Below are 17,936 nucleotides of genomic sequence, written 5' to 3'. Positions count from 1 at the left end.
TGGGAAACGTAGTCTGAATAACACTAATACCCAGGGGCTGGCTCCCTCTAGTGGTGATCGAGGAGCGAAGCAGGAGCTTCACTCGTAACAGCCTGCAATGAAGCATTAACCTGTAATGTATGTGTTTATATAAACATATGTTTAAGATAAAGACGGCTAATGAAAGTTACCTGGCTAGTGGTTACCTTAAAATTTTAGTTCATTCAACTTAAAAATATTACGTTTTTTTTGCTGAATTAACTCTTTAAATATTAAGGTAGCCAGTTAACTTACTCTTTTAAGTTGAACCAACAAATCTTTTTTTTTTACAGATATTTAAATAAAAAATTACTAACATGTCAAAAACTGACAATTCTTAAATAAAATCTAAATAAATATTTCTTATTATATTATAGATAGTTTGTATCATACCAGTATAAATACAGCTTATGTCGTAATTCAGATGAATTAACTAATTGTATGTCTGTAAATGGGTCAGACAATAATTTACTGTACATCTATTGCTGTTACCGTATAAAATATTTCTCATATGTGTGTGAGACTGTCAGTGTGAAAAGCTAACAGTCAAATGCAGTATTAGCACACAGCATTTAGATGGCGTCAGCTTGCCTGAGCGTGAGAAAGAGAGAGAATACACTAAGATGGACACAGAGAACGAGAGAGAACAAATAGACTTGTGTGTGAATGAAGATGTAAGGTCACATGACACACAGACACATATTCATATGTTCTCACTCTTCAGGCAGGAACTCCAGGATGCAGTTGGATGTGGAGATCTGACACATGGTTTGTGAGCGCCTCTGGTTGTAGCCAGCAATAGAAGGAGACTTGTAGTGGATGTTGACACTGGTGTAAGGCCGTTTCACTGGAGGAGGACTCGCAGAAGAACTGAAAAGACGTGCGAAGCTGGAGGAAAAAAATAGGGGGAAGTGAACAGATCAAGAAAAAAGTTATGGGTATTTCTGGGAGTGTAGAAGACAATAAAGCAAAACTAAAGTCGTCCAAATGCTGTTATCCAGTTCTTGGACATCTGCATGAACCTAATAAAAATGTTTAAATGGTCTGAAAACAATCATTATCTTTGCAGACACTGGAAATGTCAAAACCTGGTGAAATACTCACAACTGCCATATTATAGATTTCTTTTTCTCGGGTAGTGGAGGACTCTCCCGAGAAGCCCTGTGGGAGCAAAGTGGATAAAAAAGATGAAGGTTTGTGATAAGATAATGGATGGGTTGTATCTGCTCTTGTAATGATTTTATATGTGTGAATGCAAGTTGGCTTATATATGTTTAAATGCTACATTTCCATCACCTGATCATCTCGGTCCAGCGCACGGCCTCTTGAAGCTCCATCAGTCTTTCCTTGTACTGGTTCCGCTCCATCAGTACACGGGCCATCTCCACACGCGTAAACCGTCGCCTCTGCGTCATGGCAACGTCGTCCTGCAGAGGAGACGAGTACTGCACCATAGAGCAATACAGCACAGAGCAGCAGTAGAGCTGAGGTTAGTTTTTAGGGCTTCACACAAGCTTGCATTTCATAGCGTTAAGCAGGAGCCGCGTAAAGCATTGCACAGAGGTTTATTATTCGTAGCATTTTTAATTGAAAACTGATAGAGCGTGACAAAGCAAGGCCAATCATTGACTGTTTATTTACAGTATTAATACACCGCCTGGCCGAAAAATGTTGCGGTTTGGATTTAAAATACTGTTTTAACCTTAACTGATGACAGATGTGAAAAAGATGTTGCTGTATTTCAGAATTACTGGTCTGGATCAAGAAAAAAAAACTGTTAAGGAGGTTAATTTCATATATGTAATGGTCAATACAGAGTCTTGACCTAAACCCCATTAAATGGACCTCTCCAGTAATCAATACAAAATCTTAGCCAAAAATGAATGCAAATCTGGAAGGAAATGCACATTGTGATATTGCATAAGGCTGTTAAAGCAATGCTGAAATAAATATGTGTCAATCAAAGCTAAGATTGTTCCAATAAAAATAACAGTGTGCAACTTTTTAGCCAGGCAGCAAATTCTCTCAAATTCTTATCATGAGTAATATTAATATTAATATATCAAATGCAACAAGCATATGCGGTTATTTGAGACATTAGGTTTGGAATGTGACTAAAATGTTTAACTTACATCGTCTCCACCTTCATCTTTACAATCCTGAGATGATCCTAAAGCCTCTGCTCTCAACCTTCAATGAAAGAGACATTCAGACGCAAATTGGTGGAGCATCACTGGAACATTGCAGATACTGTGGATATCTGACAAGCAGGGATAATCCATACTGAGGTTTTACCTCTTGAGCTCCTCCTCCAGTTCTTTAACCCGCTGGTCCACTTTGGTCTTGGACTGTTTCACCGTTTCCAGCTCTTCCCGAAGAACTTCCTGTTCACTTGACAGCTCGTCCACTTTAGCAATCAAGTCATTCTTCACAATGTTCAGTGCATTCCTACACATGTCAGAACATTGCTTTAAAACCGGCATAGATCTACATGTCTACCTGTAATAGATGTAGATGTGCAGGTGGGCAATGTCTGCACAGCAACTGTGTTAAATTCTAATCTTTTTTAATTGAGAGACTTAAGGGTGCCAAAGAATGCATTGATACAATATGTTACATTGATCCCTGATACCAACATAGAAGGTATGTGGCTTTATTAAAGTGATAGTTCACCCAAAAATGCTGCTAATTTCAGTAGCGCTGTGTGTGTGCAAACAAACCTTATATTTGAGCCTGTATCAGACAAAGAACTACTATTATTCATCTTTGTCTAGATAAATATAGATTTACATTTTACGGCACCTTTAATAAAATATTGTCTTTATGGCTGTTCGTGGACATTTTAAATCATTTAAAAAAATTGATTTGTCACACAGCCGAACTACTTAATGAACTTAATGAAAGCTGAAGGTTGATAAAAATGTTTTGACAACATGGAAAGTACTTAAAAAAGATACATTTATATCTAATTCTAATCCTTAATCTTGTTAAACAAAATTCTTGTCCATGATATTTCTCAACCCTGATACACATGCATACATGCACTGACACACAGACGCTTTTTCAGTCTTACTTGGTCTCCAGTAGCTGTTTGTTCTCTGTTAGAAGATTTTCCACCTCTTTTCCCATTCCTGTGTGAAAAACACTGTTAGCAGGACAACAGACTACCATGAATTCTTGTACAGTACATCAAATAAACAGACTACAGTCTTACAATAATGGTAATACACAATGCTATAGATTAGAAGAACCATTTTCGTCTGTACGGTTTAACATTTGAAGAACCTTTCTGTTTCACAAAAAGTTAGAAAAAAAGCAGGTAAAAACCTTGACTGAACCATTTTTGGGCAACCAAAAATGGTTCTTCTATGGCATTGCTTTGAAGAACCTTTTGTAACACCATTATTTTCAAAAGTGTAAGGAGCACCGTTTAACCATTTATTTTAGTGCTTTTTATTTATTAATTATTTATTGTGCAATACTCATATAAGGTAAATCTAATCAGAGTTTAACCTGAACTATGGACATCCAAAATTAATATAAACTAATGATAAATAATATTATTATAAGCATTAAAGCCATGCATTTAAAGCACAGCACATAGCGGCCATATTTAATAGGCAGCAGAAGCAATGGGGAAAATCACACTAAGGCAAAACTAGAAATGATGACATCACAGTAAGGTGTCATAATGTCCTACTACAAAACAACATAGGGAAAAATGAGGCCATGAGCCTTACCAAAGAAATCATCCCGGACTGAAACAGAGAGCCAAGGAGGATACAAGAGGAATGCGAGATGCAGGACATTGGAGCACAGGAGGAGTGAAGGTTTGAAATGTGCAAATAGAAGAGAATATTAAAAGATAAAGAAGATGATAGAATTAAATGATATGATGTTAAAACAGATTGAGAAGAAAGAAAAACATGGATAGGCACATGTTAGATACTGAAGATAAAAGTAGTTTGTCATTATACACATACGAAAACACTTGCTAAAACTTTTCATAATTGTCTTATAATGTAAAGATAACGAAACGAAAAACATCCTTAGCTTTCATTAAAGAAGAAATCCTGTGTTTTGTCATATTTAAAGAGGTTGTTTTATTATTATCAAATAAAAGTTACTTTAAAGAAAGCTAAATGTTTAATACATTTACATGAATAACATTTGCATAAGGGTTATTAATTTTAATAGAAGTCACAAAAAGTCCCTTTAGTTTATTGCGACTGGGCACCATAGGCGGAGTTTCGCATTTGTGCATAGGGGGCACCTACCGGCAAACAAGGGTACTGCAATACTTTGAGATTAGCGACAGTGTACACCTTTAAATATGGTTTAAATTAATTAAATCTATATTAGCCTTAAGTTACTCAGTTTATCCTGAATTCTCATATTTCTGTTTAATTAACAGCTCAGACAAAAACATAATTCTGTTTATTCTGGGGGGGTCAATGACCCCCTTGCCCGCCCCCCAAACTCCGCCTATGCTGGCCACAGACCAATAAGGCCAATAATGTTATCCTAAACAGATTTGCTATTCTTTGCTAGTAAATTGCAAAAGTTATGCGATTAATTCTGTTGTCTAGCATGTTTTACATTGATGTTGAACTAATGAAAGTATGAAGAGCAAATAAAATGGAGAAATAAAATACCAACCAATCGGTGATTAGATACACACCTGAGAATTCCCCTAGGGGTGTGGCCGAGAGAAGCACAGACAGGAAGGAAGCATAGAGAGGGGTCAAGGGTCAGTGAGTGAGAAGGCCAATCAAATGAAAGATCCACCTTCATACTGAGACAAAAGAAATCAACAAAAGCTCTACCTTGATAATGAAACAAACAAATGAAAAAATTCCAAACATAAATGACTGAAATGAACTGAAAAAAGTCGATTTGATCAGACCAAAATGCTCAAAGGGCAGGAGATACATCCATGAGAGCTTGCTTTGGATACATCCAGCAATCCTGTGGCGTGCAGTTCAAAGTGCAAAAAATAACAGCAACACAGCCACTATATGCTTAGCTACAATGCTTAAAATGATTCAAACATATAATCAATAAATGTATAAACATCGCATAAATGCAGGTGATATTTAAAACATGGTAACCCCTGCATGTGCATAAACAGCTGTAACTAAAGCGGAGGTCAAAGGATGCATATGAACTGCTCCTTAAGTTTACCTAGTAGTTCAGCTCCAGCGTCCACATCACCAATTATGTCTGACTTAGCATCTTTGATCTCATGGTACAGAGAGTCTGTGTTGATACCGAAGGCTTCATTCACTATGCCTTGAGAAGGACTTCAAAGAAGTGAGAATATTTTGTTATTATTGGTATCCCATTTTTACTTGCCTTGTATGATTTGCCACTATGTTGTAGATTAGACAACTTTTTAGCATGCAATTTCAATTTAGTAATTTATTACAAAGCAAAACTTAAATGTTTCCAGTTAATTGTGTAATGAGGTTAAAGCAAATGTTTACTTGTTGTTTATTGAGTATAGTGTGTGTGAGATGTCTACCTGTTTCCTCCTCCAAAAATTCGAGGGTCCAAGCACATGTCCAGCTCTGGTGTTGAGTCTATAATTTCTTGAAATTCTGACCACTCATCGCTACTGCCCATACCTACACACACACACACACACACACACACACACACACACACACACACACACACACACACACACACACACACACATACCCAGAGGATAATTTACGGCTTAGAGACAGACTAAACAATATGTAATTTAAAGAACCAAGTTTCAAATGTTTCTTCTAAAATTGGAGCTATAAAATTAATGTCAAATGCATAGGTAAATTAAACTGGATTCAGGTCAATTTATTGAGAAATTTTTGAGTTTGACATCTCTTCTTAAACTTCAATGTAGACATTTGTGAGATTTCTGTTTTTTTCTCAGGAGAAAAGGCGGAGCCTTAAGCAAAAACTTCTGTTTGCTCTTCATTTTATCTCGATGATGTCTCTAAGAAATAATTAAGATAATGAGATTATTTGTGATCTTTTCTTTCTTATGGGTACACAAATTATTAAAAATGAGAAAAAACATTTACTAAAAAAAACATTTTCTAAAGTTTCAAAACATTGTTTTTTAATTAATTTAATCAATTAATTTATTACATTTTGTAACCTCCTTCTTCGTTTGCCTAAATGTAAATAATTTTATGATTTTTTATTTAATAAATTAATTTTATTACATTTTTTAACCTTGTTCCTTGTTTGCCTAAATATAAAACATTTTATTATTATTTTTATTTAATAAACTTCTTTTAATTACATTTTGTAACCTCCTTCCTTGTTTGCCAAAAATGTAAATCATTTTATTATTTAATAAACTAATTTTATTACATTATGTAACCTCCTTTCTTGTTTGCCTAAATGTAAATCATTAATATATATATATTTTTAATTTATTTCATTTTGTAACCTACACTCTCAGAAATAAAGGTACAAAACTGTACCTTTTCTGTCACTGGGGCTGTACCCTTTCAAAAAGTACAGCTTTGCACCTAATGATTTCATTTTAGTACCTCAGAAGTACATTCTGGGACCAAAGAGAGCTCTTTAGTACCTCAAAAATACATATAAGTATCTTAAAGGTACATATTGGTACTAAATGTTTACATATCTGTACCTAATGGTCCATACAATTACATTTTTAAAGTATGCAGCCCCAATGACAGCTAGGGTACATATTTTGACTTTTTTCTAACAATGTAGGTCCTTAAGGTAGGGTAATCTACCCAAAATTGTATTCTGTTTTGTATTCCTGTAAAGGTATCAAACGGAAACTTAGGGTACAGCCCCAGTGACAGAAAAGGTACAGTTTTGTACTTTTATTTCTGACAGTGTACTTTCTTGTTTGCCTAAATGTAAATCATTTAATATTTTTAATTAAAAATGTTTTTCATTTTGTAACCTCCTTTCTTGTTTGCCTAAATGTAAATCATTTTATTATTTAATAAACTAATTTCACATTTTGTAACCTCCTTCCTTGTTTGCCTAAATGTAAATAATGTAATTATAATTTTTAACAATTTAATACATAAATTTTATTAAATTTCGTAATCTCCTTCCTTGTTCGCCTAAATGTAAATCATTTAATATATATTTTTTATTTAATTTATTAATTTTATTACATTTTGTAACCCCCTTCCATGTTTGCTTAAACGTTTCACTTTCTCTCTCACCAATGCTGACGTTCCTGGTTTCCTGAGAGACCTGGACCTCCATGTTTCTACTAAGGCGTTTTGCATTTTTGTGGCCTCTCCCCCGGGACATTTCAATCTCTCCCACTGATACCAGCCCATCATTAAGAGGGGTAACTGTCGCCGAGGGAACAGATGATGTGGGAGTGTTTGATTTGCTGCCTGTGCTGCTGGGCGTGGCTGCAACAGAATCTGAATCTGAGCCGTCCTCCTGAAAAGAAAATTCAATGTATCAAACAAGCAGATAGGCACTGACATACTCAATTAATTTATTATGGAATTATTATAATGCCTATTCAACTAAAACTAACCGTTATTCTCAATATATCAAAGCTGCTCATATTATGTGTTCAGCACACTTTTATCCTTCCATTATGACAATACAAAAAAACGAATAAACTAAAATGACAATATAAAAATTATTATTATAAATAAACATCATCACATGAAAGCAATAACTCAAAACTGCCTTAGACATGATCATGTGACTGGAATTGCTAGAAAAATGGTCAGTCACACACACAAACATCACATTTTCTTTACAGAACAGATGTTTAAGAACGTGTGTATTGATGTTTCACAATAATGTGATTTCATCTATTAAACAAGCTTGCTCAAAACCCATCTGTTCATCTCAGATGACTTAATATGACCAAAAATGTCAATCACTGCACGAAAATAAAGTAACAAAAGTAAACAAAGTAAATGATAAAAGGCCAAACCAAAATGGACCCTTGTTGACCTGCTGAGGTCCATTTAACAATCACCCATTGACCTGATACAAACAGGTATAAGTGGGAGTGGCAGACAGAATGATGACTGTTATGACTCCTCCCCTGGCACTTTGGATCAGAGTCATATCTGTCACACCTGATAGCCAGGGACGTAGACAGGTCTGCTGAGATCACTGGAATGCCAGACGTCTGATGAAACCATTTTAGCCCCCCCAGGACCCCCACGTACCATGCCATCTCCACCAGGATACAAACTCAATGACGGGGGGCGATCTGTTTTACTGCAGAAAGGGAGAGGTAAAAGAAGTTAAACTTTAATGACCAAACTGACCCTTACACCCTTTCTATGCTGCAAATCATATCAAATTTACACTGGAAGCATCTGTTAAAGTTTACTTTTTCGGTAGATTTTTAACTAAAACCTTGTCATCCATTTCACTTTTGGCAAAAGTAACTGTGCTATGCTAGTGAATATTCTCTGAATGTTGTAGCTAAGATGCTTCCAGTGTGAACTAATCAAACTGCCGCGGTGTGTCACATCACATCATCAACTGTGTCAAGTGTAGACTCGGTGTCAAACACAAAAATGAACTCTTAAATTTAGTGAAAAGCATGAATGCACACAAACACACAAAACCCAAAGAGGAGAAAGAGGTACTGGTCAGATTCTCTGACTATTAAACCGAAAAGGATTTGGGTTCAAGTTTAGAGAATGCAGAGAGGGCGGTGGGTTTAAACTTTAAAGAAAAGATCTTAATGGGGGTTAAGGGCAAAAAGGTTTTGGGTAAAGGTCAGAGATTGTGGGGCATTTTTACCTTTTCCTCCAGGTGTGTCGTTGACTGCTGACACACACAGCAGCACACGCACAGAAAAAGAAAGAGACAAAAACACAAAGTGAACACACACACACACACATGCACGCATAACGTATACTTACATAAAACAAATTACAGACATAGCATACGAGATAGCCATAAACTGTAAATAATAACTGATGAAATTCTTATTATTAGTCTGTGTTGAAATTGTAAACATGATGAAACTGCAAACAATGACACACGTCACAATGAACGATGTTCATGAAATGTGTTAGGGAGGTTATAACTTTTTTTTAACAAATCATAGTCATACTTCTGTAAGTAAATGTCAAAGTTAAACTCATATCGGCTCTCAATCTCATTTAATGTAAAAAAAAAAAAAACTCAAAATCACAAATGTATTTGAGTATAATCCATAAAAAGGTGTAATTGATAAAAATCATTTAATTGTGTTAAAATGTGGGCAGACATGTCTACCAAGTGTGACTGCAAGAAAGCCAAAAGCTAGCTCTGACTAAGCAAGACATGACAATCTGTCACGGAGCATCATCACCCAGCGCCTAGCAACAACATCTCCACAGCAACTCTTCCAATAATTGGACCATTTTGTACCATCCAAACTGCCTATACATCCAAACAGTAAACCAATTACACAGAATGCCTGAAGTTTCAAAACAAGAGAATATTAGTTTGCACTTCTAGTAGTTTGTTTTCAAAGTTTATTTAATTCACAACTGAAAGGATTCTGTTATAGGTTTTCCAGCTTGTTACCAACAAAACATGATTAGAAGCACAAAGCAACCGAAAATTGTTTCAAAGAGTCCCATAAACATACCAAAATGTAATTGAAGGCGTATATCTAAAACGTATATTCAACAATTTATAACGTTATAACACGTTTAACACGTATATCTATCCCAGTTATGGAGGGGGAGTACTCTGGGTTCAGGCTAATATCAGTGGCGGCTCGTGACTACTCATTTGAGAGGCGCAAATTCAAAATATGTGTTGCTCATGTTTTCAAAATGTGTTTTTTGCGTCATGTGAACCATGTGCATCATGTGTTTTGCCAAAGTAAGTGCCTGCTACACATGCGTCAAAACCGTTTATGATAAAAGAGATGCTCACGTTCACAAAATACACGCAAGACACTCACTTAACACTAAACTCTGATTACACATGAGATTATGCGAGTATCTGGCAAACGCAAGTGTCTCTTTTATTATAAACCCTTTAGACGCGTCTGCAGCAGGCACTTATTTTGACAAGACACGTGATGCACATAGGGTCACTCGACACGCAGAACACATATTTTGAAATTACGAACCACACACATGACAGACTACATAGATGTTGTGACAAACTTTGCATCGAGCACCCTCGAAAAAAGAAGTCACCAGCCGCCAATAGCTAATATTCGGAGCTCAGACAGCACGCCAAATATCCCTTATCATTATATTTCATTATGTAAATGTGTTACTCACGCCCGTCCGCAGCCTGTGGACTCCTGGTTACCGCTTCCCTGTTGCATTTTTGAACGTTCAATATGTTCCACATATGTCTGTATCATCTAGAGAAAATCAAACTTATGTCAGTGTATATGATGTTATATCTGAGCTTCTTTGAGGTTTGAATTCTTGTTAGGGTTTTGACTGACCTCTGTATGGCGCTGGTGAAGAGCATTATACTCTTTTTTCATGTCCGATTCTCGTTCTTCTAGACGAGAAACTGCAGGAGAGAAACATCACGCCTTAATGGGGCAATGTGCTCAAACCTCTGTTGTGTAAAACACTTATGTTATGTCACACAGGTGTGTGTTTACGACTGCATGAACTCACTCTGATCAGCGTAGTTCTTGGTCTTCAGCTCCAGTTGTTTTGATTGTAGCTCTAAGGTGTCAACCATGGACTGTAACTCCTTTTTCTCTGCCTCCAAGGCATCTTCAAATTCAATGAACTTCTGTTAACACACAGACATTCATACAAGGTCAGATCCAATATCTTACAGCCTGAATACAAGATGTGAAAAACATACTTCCTATCAGTTTTTTATATAGACTGTGTAACAGTTCAATGGTGATCTGCCACATAATATCAATGGTATTAATATTATCATTTTAATGAAGAGTTACTGTACATTTTATTGGCTCTGTTTAGTTTCAATACAATATATGAGGATGCAAAAAGATGCAAAAACCTCTAAACTCCACCTCTGTTAAAAATGATTTAATGATGATATTAACCTGAATGTGCCTGGTGCGTATTATACGTTCTTATTACACGGCTCTCTGGAATGCTTGATTCTGATTGGTCAGTTGAGACATTTGCAGGTTCGTTCTTTTCGAATAATAACCGCTCCAAAATAATAACGCATAGCCGGTACTACTTTTACGAGTAAGATCGCTCCGCGCCAATAAAGATCAATAAAGATTACTGTCTGTTTGGCGCCATCTTGTGACAAACACTGGACAACCACGACAAGACACAGAGAGCTTACTGAGACTGAACTTGACAAAATAGAGCATGACAGCTACGAAGCTAACACACAAAAAAATACAGAATGGGCATTAAAACTTCTCAAAGACTGGCTAAAAGAGAAAAAAATGGAGACAGACAAGTATGAAGCAGAGGATCTTAATAAGGTATTACGATCATTTTATGCATCTGTGCAAAGTTTCGCGGAAGGATAAAAATGTTAATTTAAAACAAATATGCCAATAAAATGTTTCAAATTCATATTCATGTCCAGTTTTTTTTCTTATGTGACAAGTAGCCGTGTAATAAGCGGGATAATGTAGAGTCAGCCGGTAGTTATCGGGAAATAAGCCCCTTCAGTGTGATACAAGACCCTCCGCTTCGCGTCGGGTCCTGATCACACTGTCGGGGCTTATTTCCCGATAACTACCGGCTGCCTCTACATTATCCCTTACATAAAATACTTTTGATTTAAATCCACTTTATCACAGCTTAGGTCATTCTGTTGGCAGAAATGGAAAGTCCTTTAAAGGGACACATTTTTAGTTAAACTTTTGCTTTTTACCGTTTTGGAATCCATTTAGCCGATTTCTGAGTCTGGTGGTCCCACCTTTTGCATTGCTTAGCATAATCTATTGAATCTGATAAGACCATTAGCATCACGCTCAAAAATGACCAAAGAGTTTCGATATTTTTCCTATTTAAAACTCGACTCTTCTGTAGTAGTTACATCATGTACTAAGACCGAAGGAAAATTAAACGTTGCAATTTTCTAGGGCAATATGGCTAGGAACCATACTCTCATTCTGGAATAATAATCAAGGACTTTGCTGCTGTACCATTGACTGCAGTAGGCGCAAAAATATTACACAGCACCCAAAAATATTTCCCTGCTATTGAAAGTAACCAAGGGGACTATATTTCCTCTTATGATGTAACTACAGAAGAGTCAAGTTTAAAATAGGAAAAATATCGCAACTCTTTGGCCATTTTTGAGTGCGATGCTAATGGTCTAATCAGATTCAATGGATTGTGCTAAGCAATGCTAAAAATGGTACTGCCAGACCCAGAGATCGGTTGAATGGATTTCAAAATGGTAAAAATCTAATGTTTAACTCCAGGGAAGCTGGAAAATAAGCCTATATTTTCAAAAAATGTGGAGTGTCCCTTTAAGTCCACAAAAAAACTATTGGATGAACGATGCTGCACATGCAAGTCTTTTACATTTATTCAGAAAGGACAGTGAAGAGTGACTGAAGACATTTTTTGAAGTGCACATACTTGGTTTTGCAGTGAAAGACAGTAAAATTAGTTGAATACCAATGAAATGACTAAAGTGTCATTTGGGAAAATAAGACATTTCAATAACTGACTAATAACCCATTGGCATTAAAGTGAAATTACTGAAACTAAACATAAAATGCTCATTTACAAAAAAAGATGCACTCAGAGGGTTTGAATCTTCATGTACTGATGAATGTACTGTGTATGTTATGATCTCTCAGGTATATAACACTACAGTGGAGTGTCCATGTATAACGGTGCTTACTCTCAAAGTGCAGGATTACCCATAGTCACACTATGAACCAGAAGACTTAAGACAAGATAGAAGAGAAGTTTAGAGAAGGGGTGGTCCTTTGAATACAATACAGTCACATTTAGACACATAAACAGTTACCCAGATATATCCCACACACCCTCCATGCCATGTGTGGTGACTCTGAGTTGCAAAGATTTAAGTGGAACACAATAGGCTCTTTCTGCAGTGCGGCCCTGCCACAGACAACCTCCTGGAATTCAGTAATCCCAGCAGAGTAAAGAGAAGAACAAAACACACTAACATACATACACTTCAAACCAGTTCATTTAAACTCCATGGACCAATCATGTCATTTCAAGTTTTAGTGTTTTGAAATATAGAGTGATATCAAGTACTCTATACATCCAGGTCTAGATTTGGGATTAGAGCCATTACAAGATGACGTAATGACTTTTATAAAGTAACAACAACACAAGGAATCCCGAAATAATAATTTGAGTTCCTGCCACATTGGCTATCCAACAAGATCCATTCTGCAGAATGACCAATAGGACCCTTATTAAAATGATCATGCATTTGTGGTTAACCATTAAATCATATGTGACAAGTTTGAACCAGAGCCAAGTGCACCTGCACTGCCACTTTGCTTTAGATGAATGTAAATAATTCATAAATCTAATGTCTAATGCAAGGATCATAAAAGATATTTATAAATGTAGTGTACACTGTTAGATCAGAGGTGTTTATGGCAATGATACTTAGTTTATAAATGATTACATTTAAAATGTTTTGCATACAGATTGTCTGTTAGTATATAATGCGGTCTGTGTAAGAGAAAGACTGAAAGATGGAGTGATGGTTGTCCTTACTGTGTGCATTATAGTCTGCCATAATCCCACAGGAGAAGAAACTGGAGAATGCTGTTTACAGCCTCTCTCTCTCCATCCCTTACTATCTCTCTCACTCACTCTGTGCTTCAAGTCTATCTTATAATATGAGAATCGAGTTACAGTGCGAGCCAGGCTTCTTATATAAGAGAATTGATTGCCCATAATCACCCTCCCTACACGTCCTCCATGAACTTTTGTCCTTTGTACCCCAAAACAACACATACTTTATGGATCAATCTTGCATTGTTTAAACAAGGTGCATTTCCAAAACATTAAAAATTCACTTCCAGCCGGTATTGGTTTTGCAAAGGAGGCTGTGAGCGTGCAGAATGTACATCAATAAGCCTTACAAAACGACCAAAGGTCAATGGCGTAACATTGCTTTCTTGGTATACATTATTTAAAAAAACATTACTATGGTATAAAAATGAGTTGAGTAGACCTAATAATTGTAAACAGACACAAAACTGTGTAACAAAATCAAATAATGCTGGCCATTGACCGTTATGGAGCACAGCTTTCTATGTCTTTCTTTCAGCATTAACAAACAAACCATTCGAAATAGATACATGTGCATTATTGCATAAATTGACAATTCAAAAGAAAATGGATGAAATCGAGTTAAGTAAGAGAAGCATTAGTTACAATGACATTATCTGCTTGTTCTATATATCGTGAATGTTCCTCAACACAAGCCTTTATTTTTTATGTTTAATCTCCTGTTACAATAATAAAGACACACTGCACTCTGTAGCTTGTAAAGCAACCATTTCTCAGTTTTGACAGCACTATCATCACTCTCTCTCTCCATGTTATGTGCACTCACTTAATCTGCCCAATTACAGCAGTGACTTGTATCATAAAAGAAAACACATTTTATTAACAACCTATCGTGCATAACAACAAAAAATCCAATAATGTCTTTGCCTTTCAGTTGATGATGTAGTTATAGTGTTCAGAGAAGTTTTGCAAATGTTACTGTGCAGAAATAATGCTTTTTTAGGGTATTAAAGGGCATCTGTCCCCTGTAGCTGCTGTCTGGCCACAATAGCAGCACCAATGATGATGCCAAAAATGGTTTCTGAAGCTCAACTGGTAGAGGCTTGCGATAGCACTGCAAAGGTCATGGGTTTGATTTCAGAGACCACATGATAATAAAATGTTTAAATTAAATGGACTGCAAGTCACTTTGAACAAAAGCACAATTTAAAATGAAATTGCATGCATTTTACTTTGTATTATTTATTTAAAAGAGTGTATATTTTTGGAGACAGATCACTTGCATACAAATTTTATTATAAGAGTAAACCAGAAGGGTGGTTTTAATGTCAAACATGGGCACTTTCTAGGTTAGTTTACTGACATTTGGTTTAGTCCATATTTTACAATAGGTTGGAGTTTATGTTTACGGGTGATGGACAAAGACTTATTAGATAAAGTTGTCATGCATCACAATGCAGAATTGAAGGACACCAGATTGACCTTACAAAATAACTTGATGATGAGCTTTCTAATGTGCATGAGGGATGGGGTTTTGGGATCATTGTAAATGTTTACACACACATGATAAAAAAATAATGTAATCAAGCTCTTCTGTCTGGAAAGGAAAAGAGGATGATAACCTGATGGGATGGGTAATGGAGTCATAACATTATTATCATATGACCAAAATAGACAGGCAGACACTCTCACCTCCTCCGCCTGTTTGCGGAGCGATTTCTCCCGTTCATACTGTGTGATGAGTTGCTCGTTGTCCTCCTTCAGAAGTTCCAGCTCCACCTCATGCTCCTGGTTCTCTGTCAGAACCGAGTCGAGGTTCTCCAACACATTCACCACGAGTGGCATCAGCTCTTTCACCACCTCCTCATCGTAGCTCTGGATGAGGCGCTCGAACTCCCGGTAGATGCTGCTGGCCAGGCCCGATACCCGCTCCGACATGACAGATACGGCCCCATAATCGTCCTGATACACCACCTCATCCAGCTCCATCATCTTGGCGACGTTTGATCGTAGTTTGTTGTTAGATACAGAATAAATGACCCGATACAGCGCAGAATGACACGACTCGAAATAGCAGCGATTTGCTCATCCAAAAGCAAAGGTTTCCATGGAAATGTCATCAGGTGTACATGATACACTTTTCAGTCCATGGACCGATGCCACAAGCATCAGATTACGGGAAATCTTAAAGGCCGTTTAAATCGTTTTCAATATTTGTTGCGCTCTGGTGAGGAGACGAGCCCTCAGCTCGCGTTCCTGCGCCAAAGCGTCGGTAGCCAAAACGGACTCGCCTTGATTATTCCCCGCAGGATCGGTTAACCGTAAAAGTTGAGCTGGGTTTCGTCCATCTCGTTGCGGAATCCATCACATTAACGCCCAACGAGAGCGTGACGATGCACCTGCCTCTCAACCGCCGCAGCCCGTGAGCCCTGCCATTACTGAAATTCAACGGAGAAAGGAAAATAAATAAATAAATACGAAAATAAATAGCTACCACGCGCTGTGCACACCGGCTAGTGCTGTCACTGAAAATCGCCTGTGAATTTTAAGCGTTATGGTGGATTGATGATTTTTGCCATTAGAAATCAATCCGGTGGTTGACAGGGCGGCGGGGGCTCGTGATGCTGTTTCCGTTGCTGCTCGGGCGGCGATGACTATTGCTGGCTGACGTCACAGCTACTGCATGGACTGAATGTGATGGCTCATCGCAGGGTTTCACACAAACACTATTAACGATAAGGATTATGACTTGTGGTAAATCTTAAAGCTTATTACTAAACAGCTGAGTTAGCATAAGTTAAACGATTGGTAGGCTGAAAGTCAACTAAATTCGCATAATTCAGTGAACAATTAAGTCAATCAAGGCTTCTTTGTTTTAAGAAATGTCAGCATATGTTTGAAAACGCGCAGGGCAGTTGTTATCGCAATGATTGCGTGTGGACTGGAGTGAATGTGCATGAACACCATCAACAATTTGTAGGGTGTGGCTGGGCAGATCAAGGTATGACATCAAAGTCCCGCGAGAGCTATTCGAAATATGTTACTTTGAATCGCTCTCGCGGTACTTGTCACATGCCGATCGATCTACGCAGCAACGTATGAAGTCGAAAACATCTGTATTATCGAGTGGGATACTCGGCTATACAAATAGTTTTAAATAAATAAATGACAAAACAAAGAGATTGGACGCGTTTTGTTTATGTTCACTGTTAAAAAGAGTAGAAGTAAACCTTACAAGTATACACTAATTAATTTACCCAGATCATGATCTAACAGGCTTGAGTCAGCAAATTGAATTTTTCACAATTCTCAGTAAAATTGTAAAAACACAAATGATGGCTTATTAAAGATATTCATTTGAATATTTTGTCAATACGAGAATAAAGATTAAAAAAGTGCTCTGTAAAAAAATCATTTCCAAACAGACTAGTATAGACCAAATAGACAAATTTGAAATTCACATTTCTATGGTCACATGGCTGAAATCACTTGCCAATGCCAAATCCATCACAGTTTGGTCATGATGGTCACTGCATTTAACTGACTTTATACAAAAGTATCTAGGATTTTGTATCACTCTTTCTTAAGGTGCAGTGTGTAATTTTTAGAAGGATCTCTTGACAGAAATGCAAAATAATATACAAAACTATATTATCAGTGGTGTATAAAGACTTTCATAATGAACCGCTATGTGTTTATGACCTTAGAATGAGACGTTTTTATCTATATATACCGAGGGTCCCCTTACATGGAAGTCACCATTTTGTGCTGCCATGCTTCTACAGAAACCCTTAATGGACAAACTTTTTTACTAAGTTGTCTCTGATGGCATGTTTGTCCGGTGGCGGCTACCATAGCAGTGGACTGAGCTATTGGTTGCAATTCACCAGCACCTCACCACTAGATGGCGCTAAAATTTACACACTGCACCTTTAAGACCTGATTCTGTCAAACTTTTTAAAACATTTTCCGTGTTAAAAGAATTTAAGTTAAAAAAAAACTGTGACATCATATATACACATTTTGCACTTGTGATCACAAAGACAAAATATAGTTTGTTTAAAAAATGGAAAGCAGGAAATCAACACCCTGAACACAAACAGATGAATAAAAAAACATTTATAAACCAACGTAAATCCTTCTATATCCTATTTTGTCCCTGAACTGAACAACCAGCGATTTTGTTTAATACTATAATATAGGGGCGGTTTCCCAGACATGGCATAGTTCTAAACT

The 17,936-nt window shown here is 36.8% G+C and overlaps 1 protein-coding gene across 18 annotated transcripts in view; it reads right to left on the bottom strand.

The window, feature by feature from the left end:
• The window catches only part of mapk8ip3 (mitogen-activated protein kinase 8 interacting protein 3), a 38,499-nt gene extending 22,134 nt beyond the window's left edge, over positions 1-16,365 (bottom strand). For 4 of the 18 annotated variants that reach the window (XM_065280218.2, XM_065280253.2, XM_065280265.2 and 1 more), the window contains exons 1-17: positions 15,393-16,362; positions 10,635-10,755; positions 10,454-10,524; positions 10,281-10,366; positions 8,794-8,820; positions 8,115-8,259; positions 7,227-7,455; positions 5,543-5,645; positions 5,203-5,321; positions 4,700-4,711; positions 3,759-3,776; positions 3,092-3,149; positions 2,314-2,466; positions 2,151-2,208; positions 1,315-1,463; positions 1,123-1,179; positions 736-906 (exon numbers count right to left, since the gene is read on the bottom strand). In XM_065280218.2, coding sequence (XP_065136290.1) covers positions 736-906; positions 1,123-1,179; positions 1,315-1,463; positions 2,151-2,208; positions 2,314-2,466; positions 3,092-3,149; positions 3,759-3,776; positions 4,700-4,711; positions 5,203-5,321; positions 5,543-5,645; positions 7,227-7,455; positions 8,115-8,259; positions 8,794-8,820; positions 10,281-10,366; positions 10,454-10,524; positions 10,635-10,755; positions 15,393-15,692 — 1,877 coding nt within the window. In that variant the 5' untranslated portion in view covers positions 15,693-16,362. Of the gene's footprint in view, positions 1-735; positions 907-1,122; positions 1,180-1,314; positions 1,464-2,150; positions 2,209-2,313; positions 2,467-3,091; positions 3,150-3,758; positions 3,777-4,699; positions 4,712-5,202; positions 5,322-5,542; positions 5,646-7,226; positions 7,456-8,114; positions 8,260-8,793; positions 8,821-10,280; positions 10,367-10,453; positions 10,525-10,634; positions 10,756-15,392 lie in introns of all 18 variants that reach the window. The other 14 variants (XM_065280233.2, XM_065280337.2, XM_065280319.2 and 11 more) reach the window with 11 other exon arrangements.
• Between the last annotated feature and the right edge of the window lie 1,571 nt (positions 16,366-17,936).

Source organism: Paramisgurnus dabryanus, chromosome 3, assembly GCF_030506205.2.
Source record: "Paramisgurnus dabryanus chromosome 3, PD_genome_1.1, whole genome shotgun sequence".
Lineage (NCBI taxonomy): Eukaryota > Metazoa > Chordata > Actinopteri > Cypriniformes > Cobitidae > Paramisgurnus > Paramisgurnus dabryanus.
This window is presented reverse-complemented; position numbering and strand designations above follow the sequence as displayed.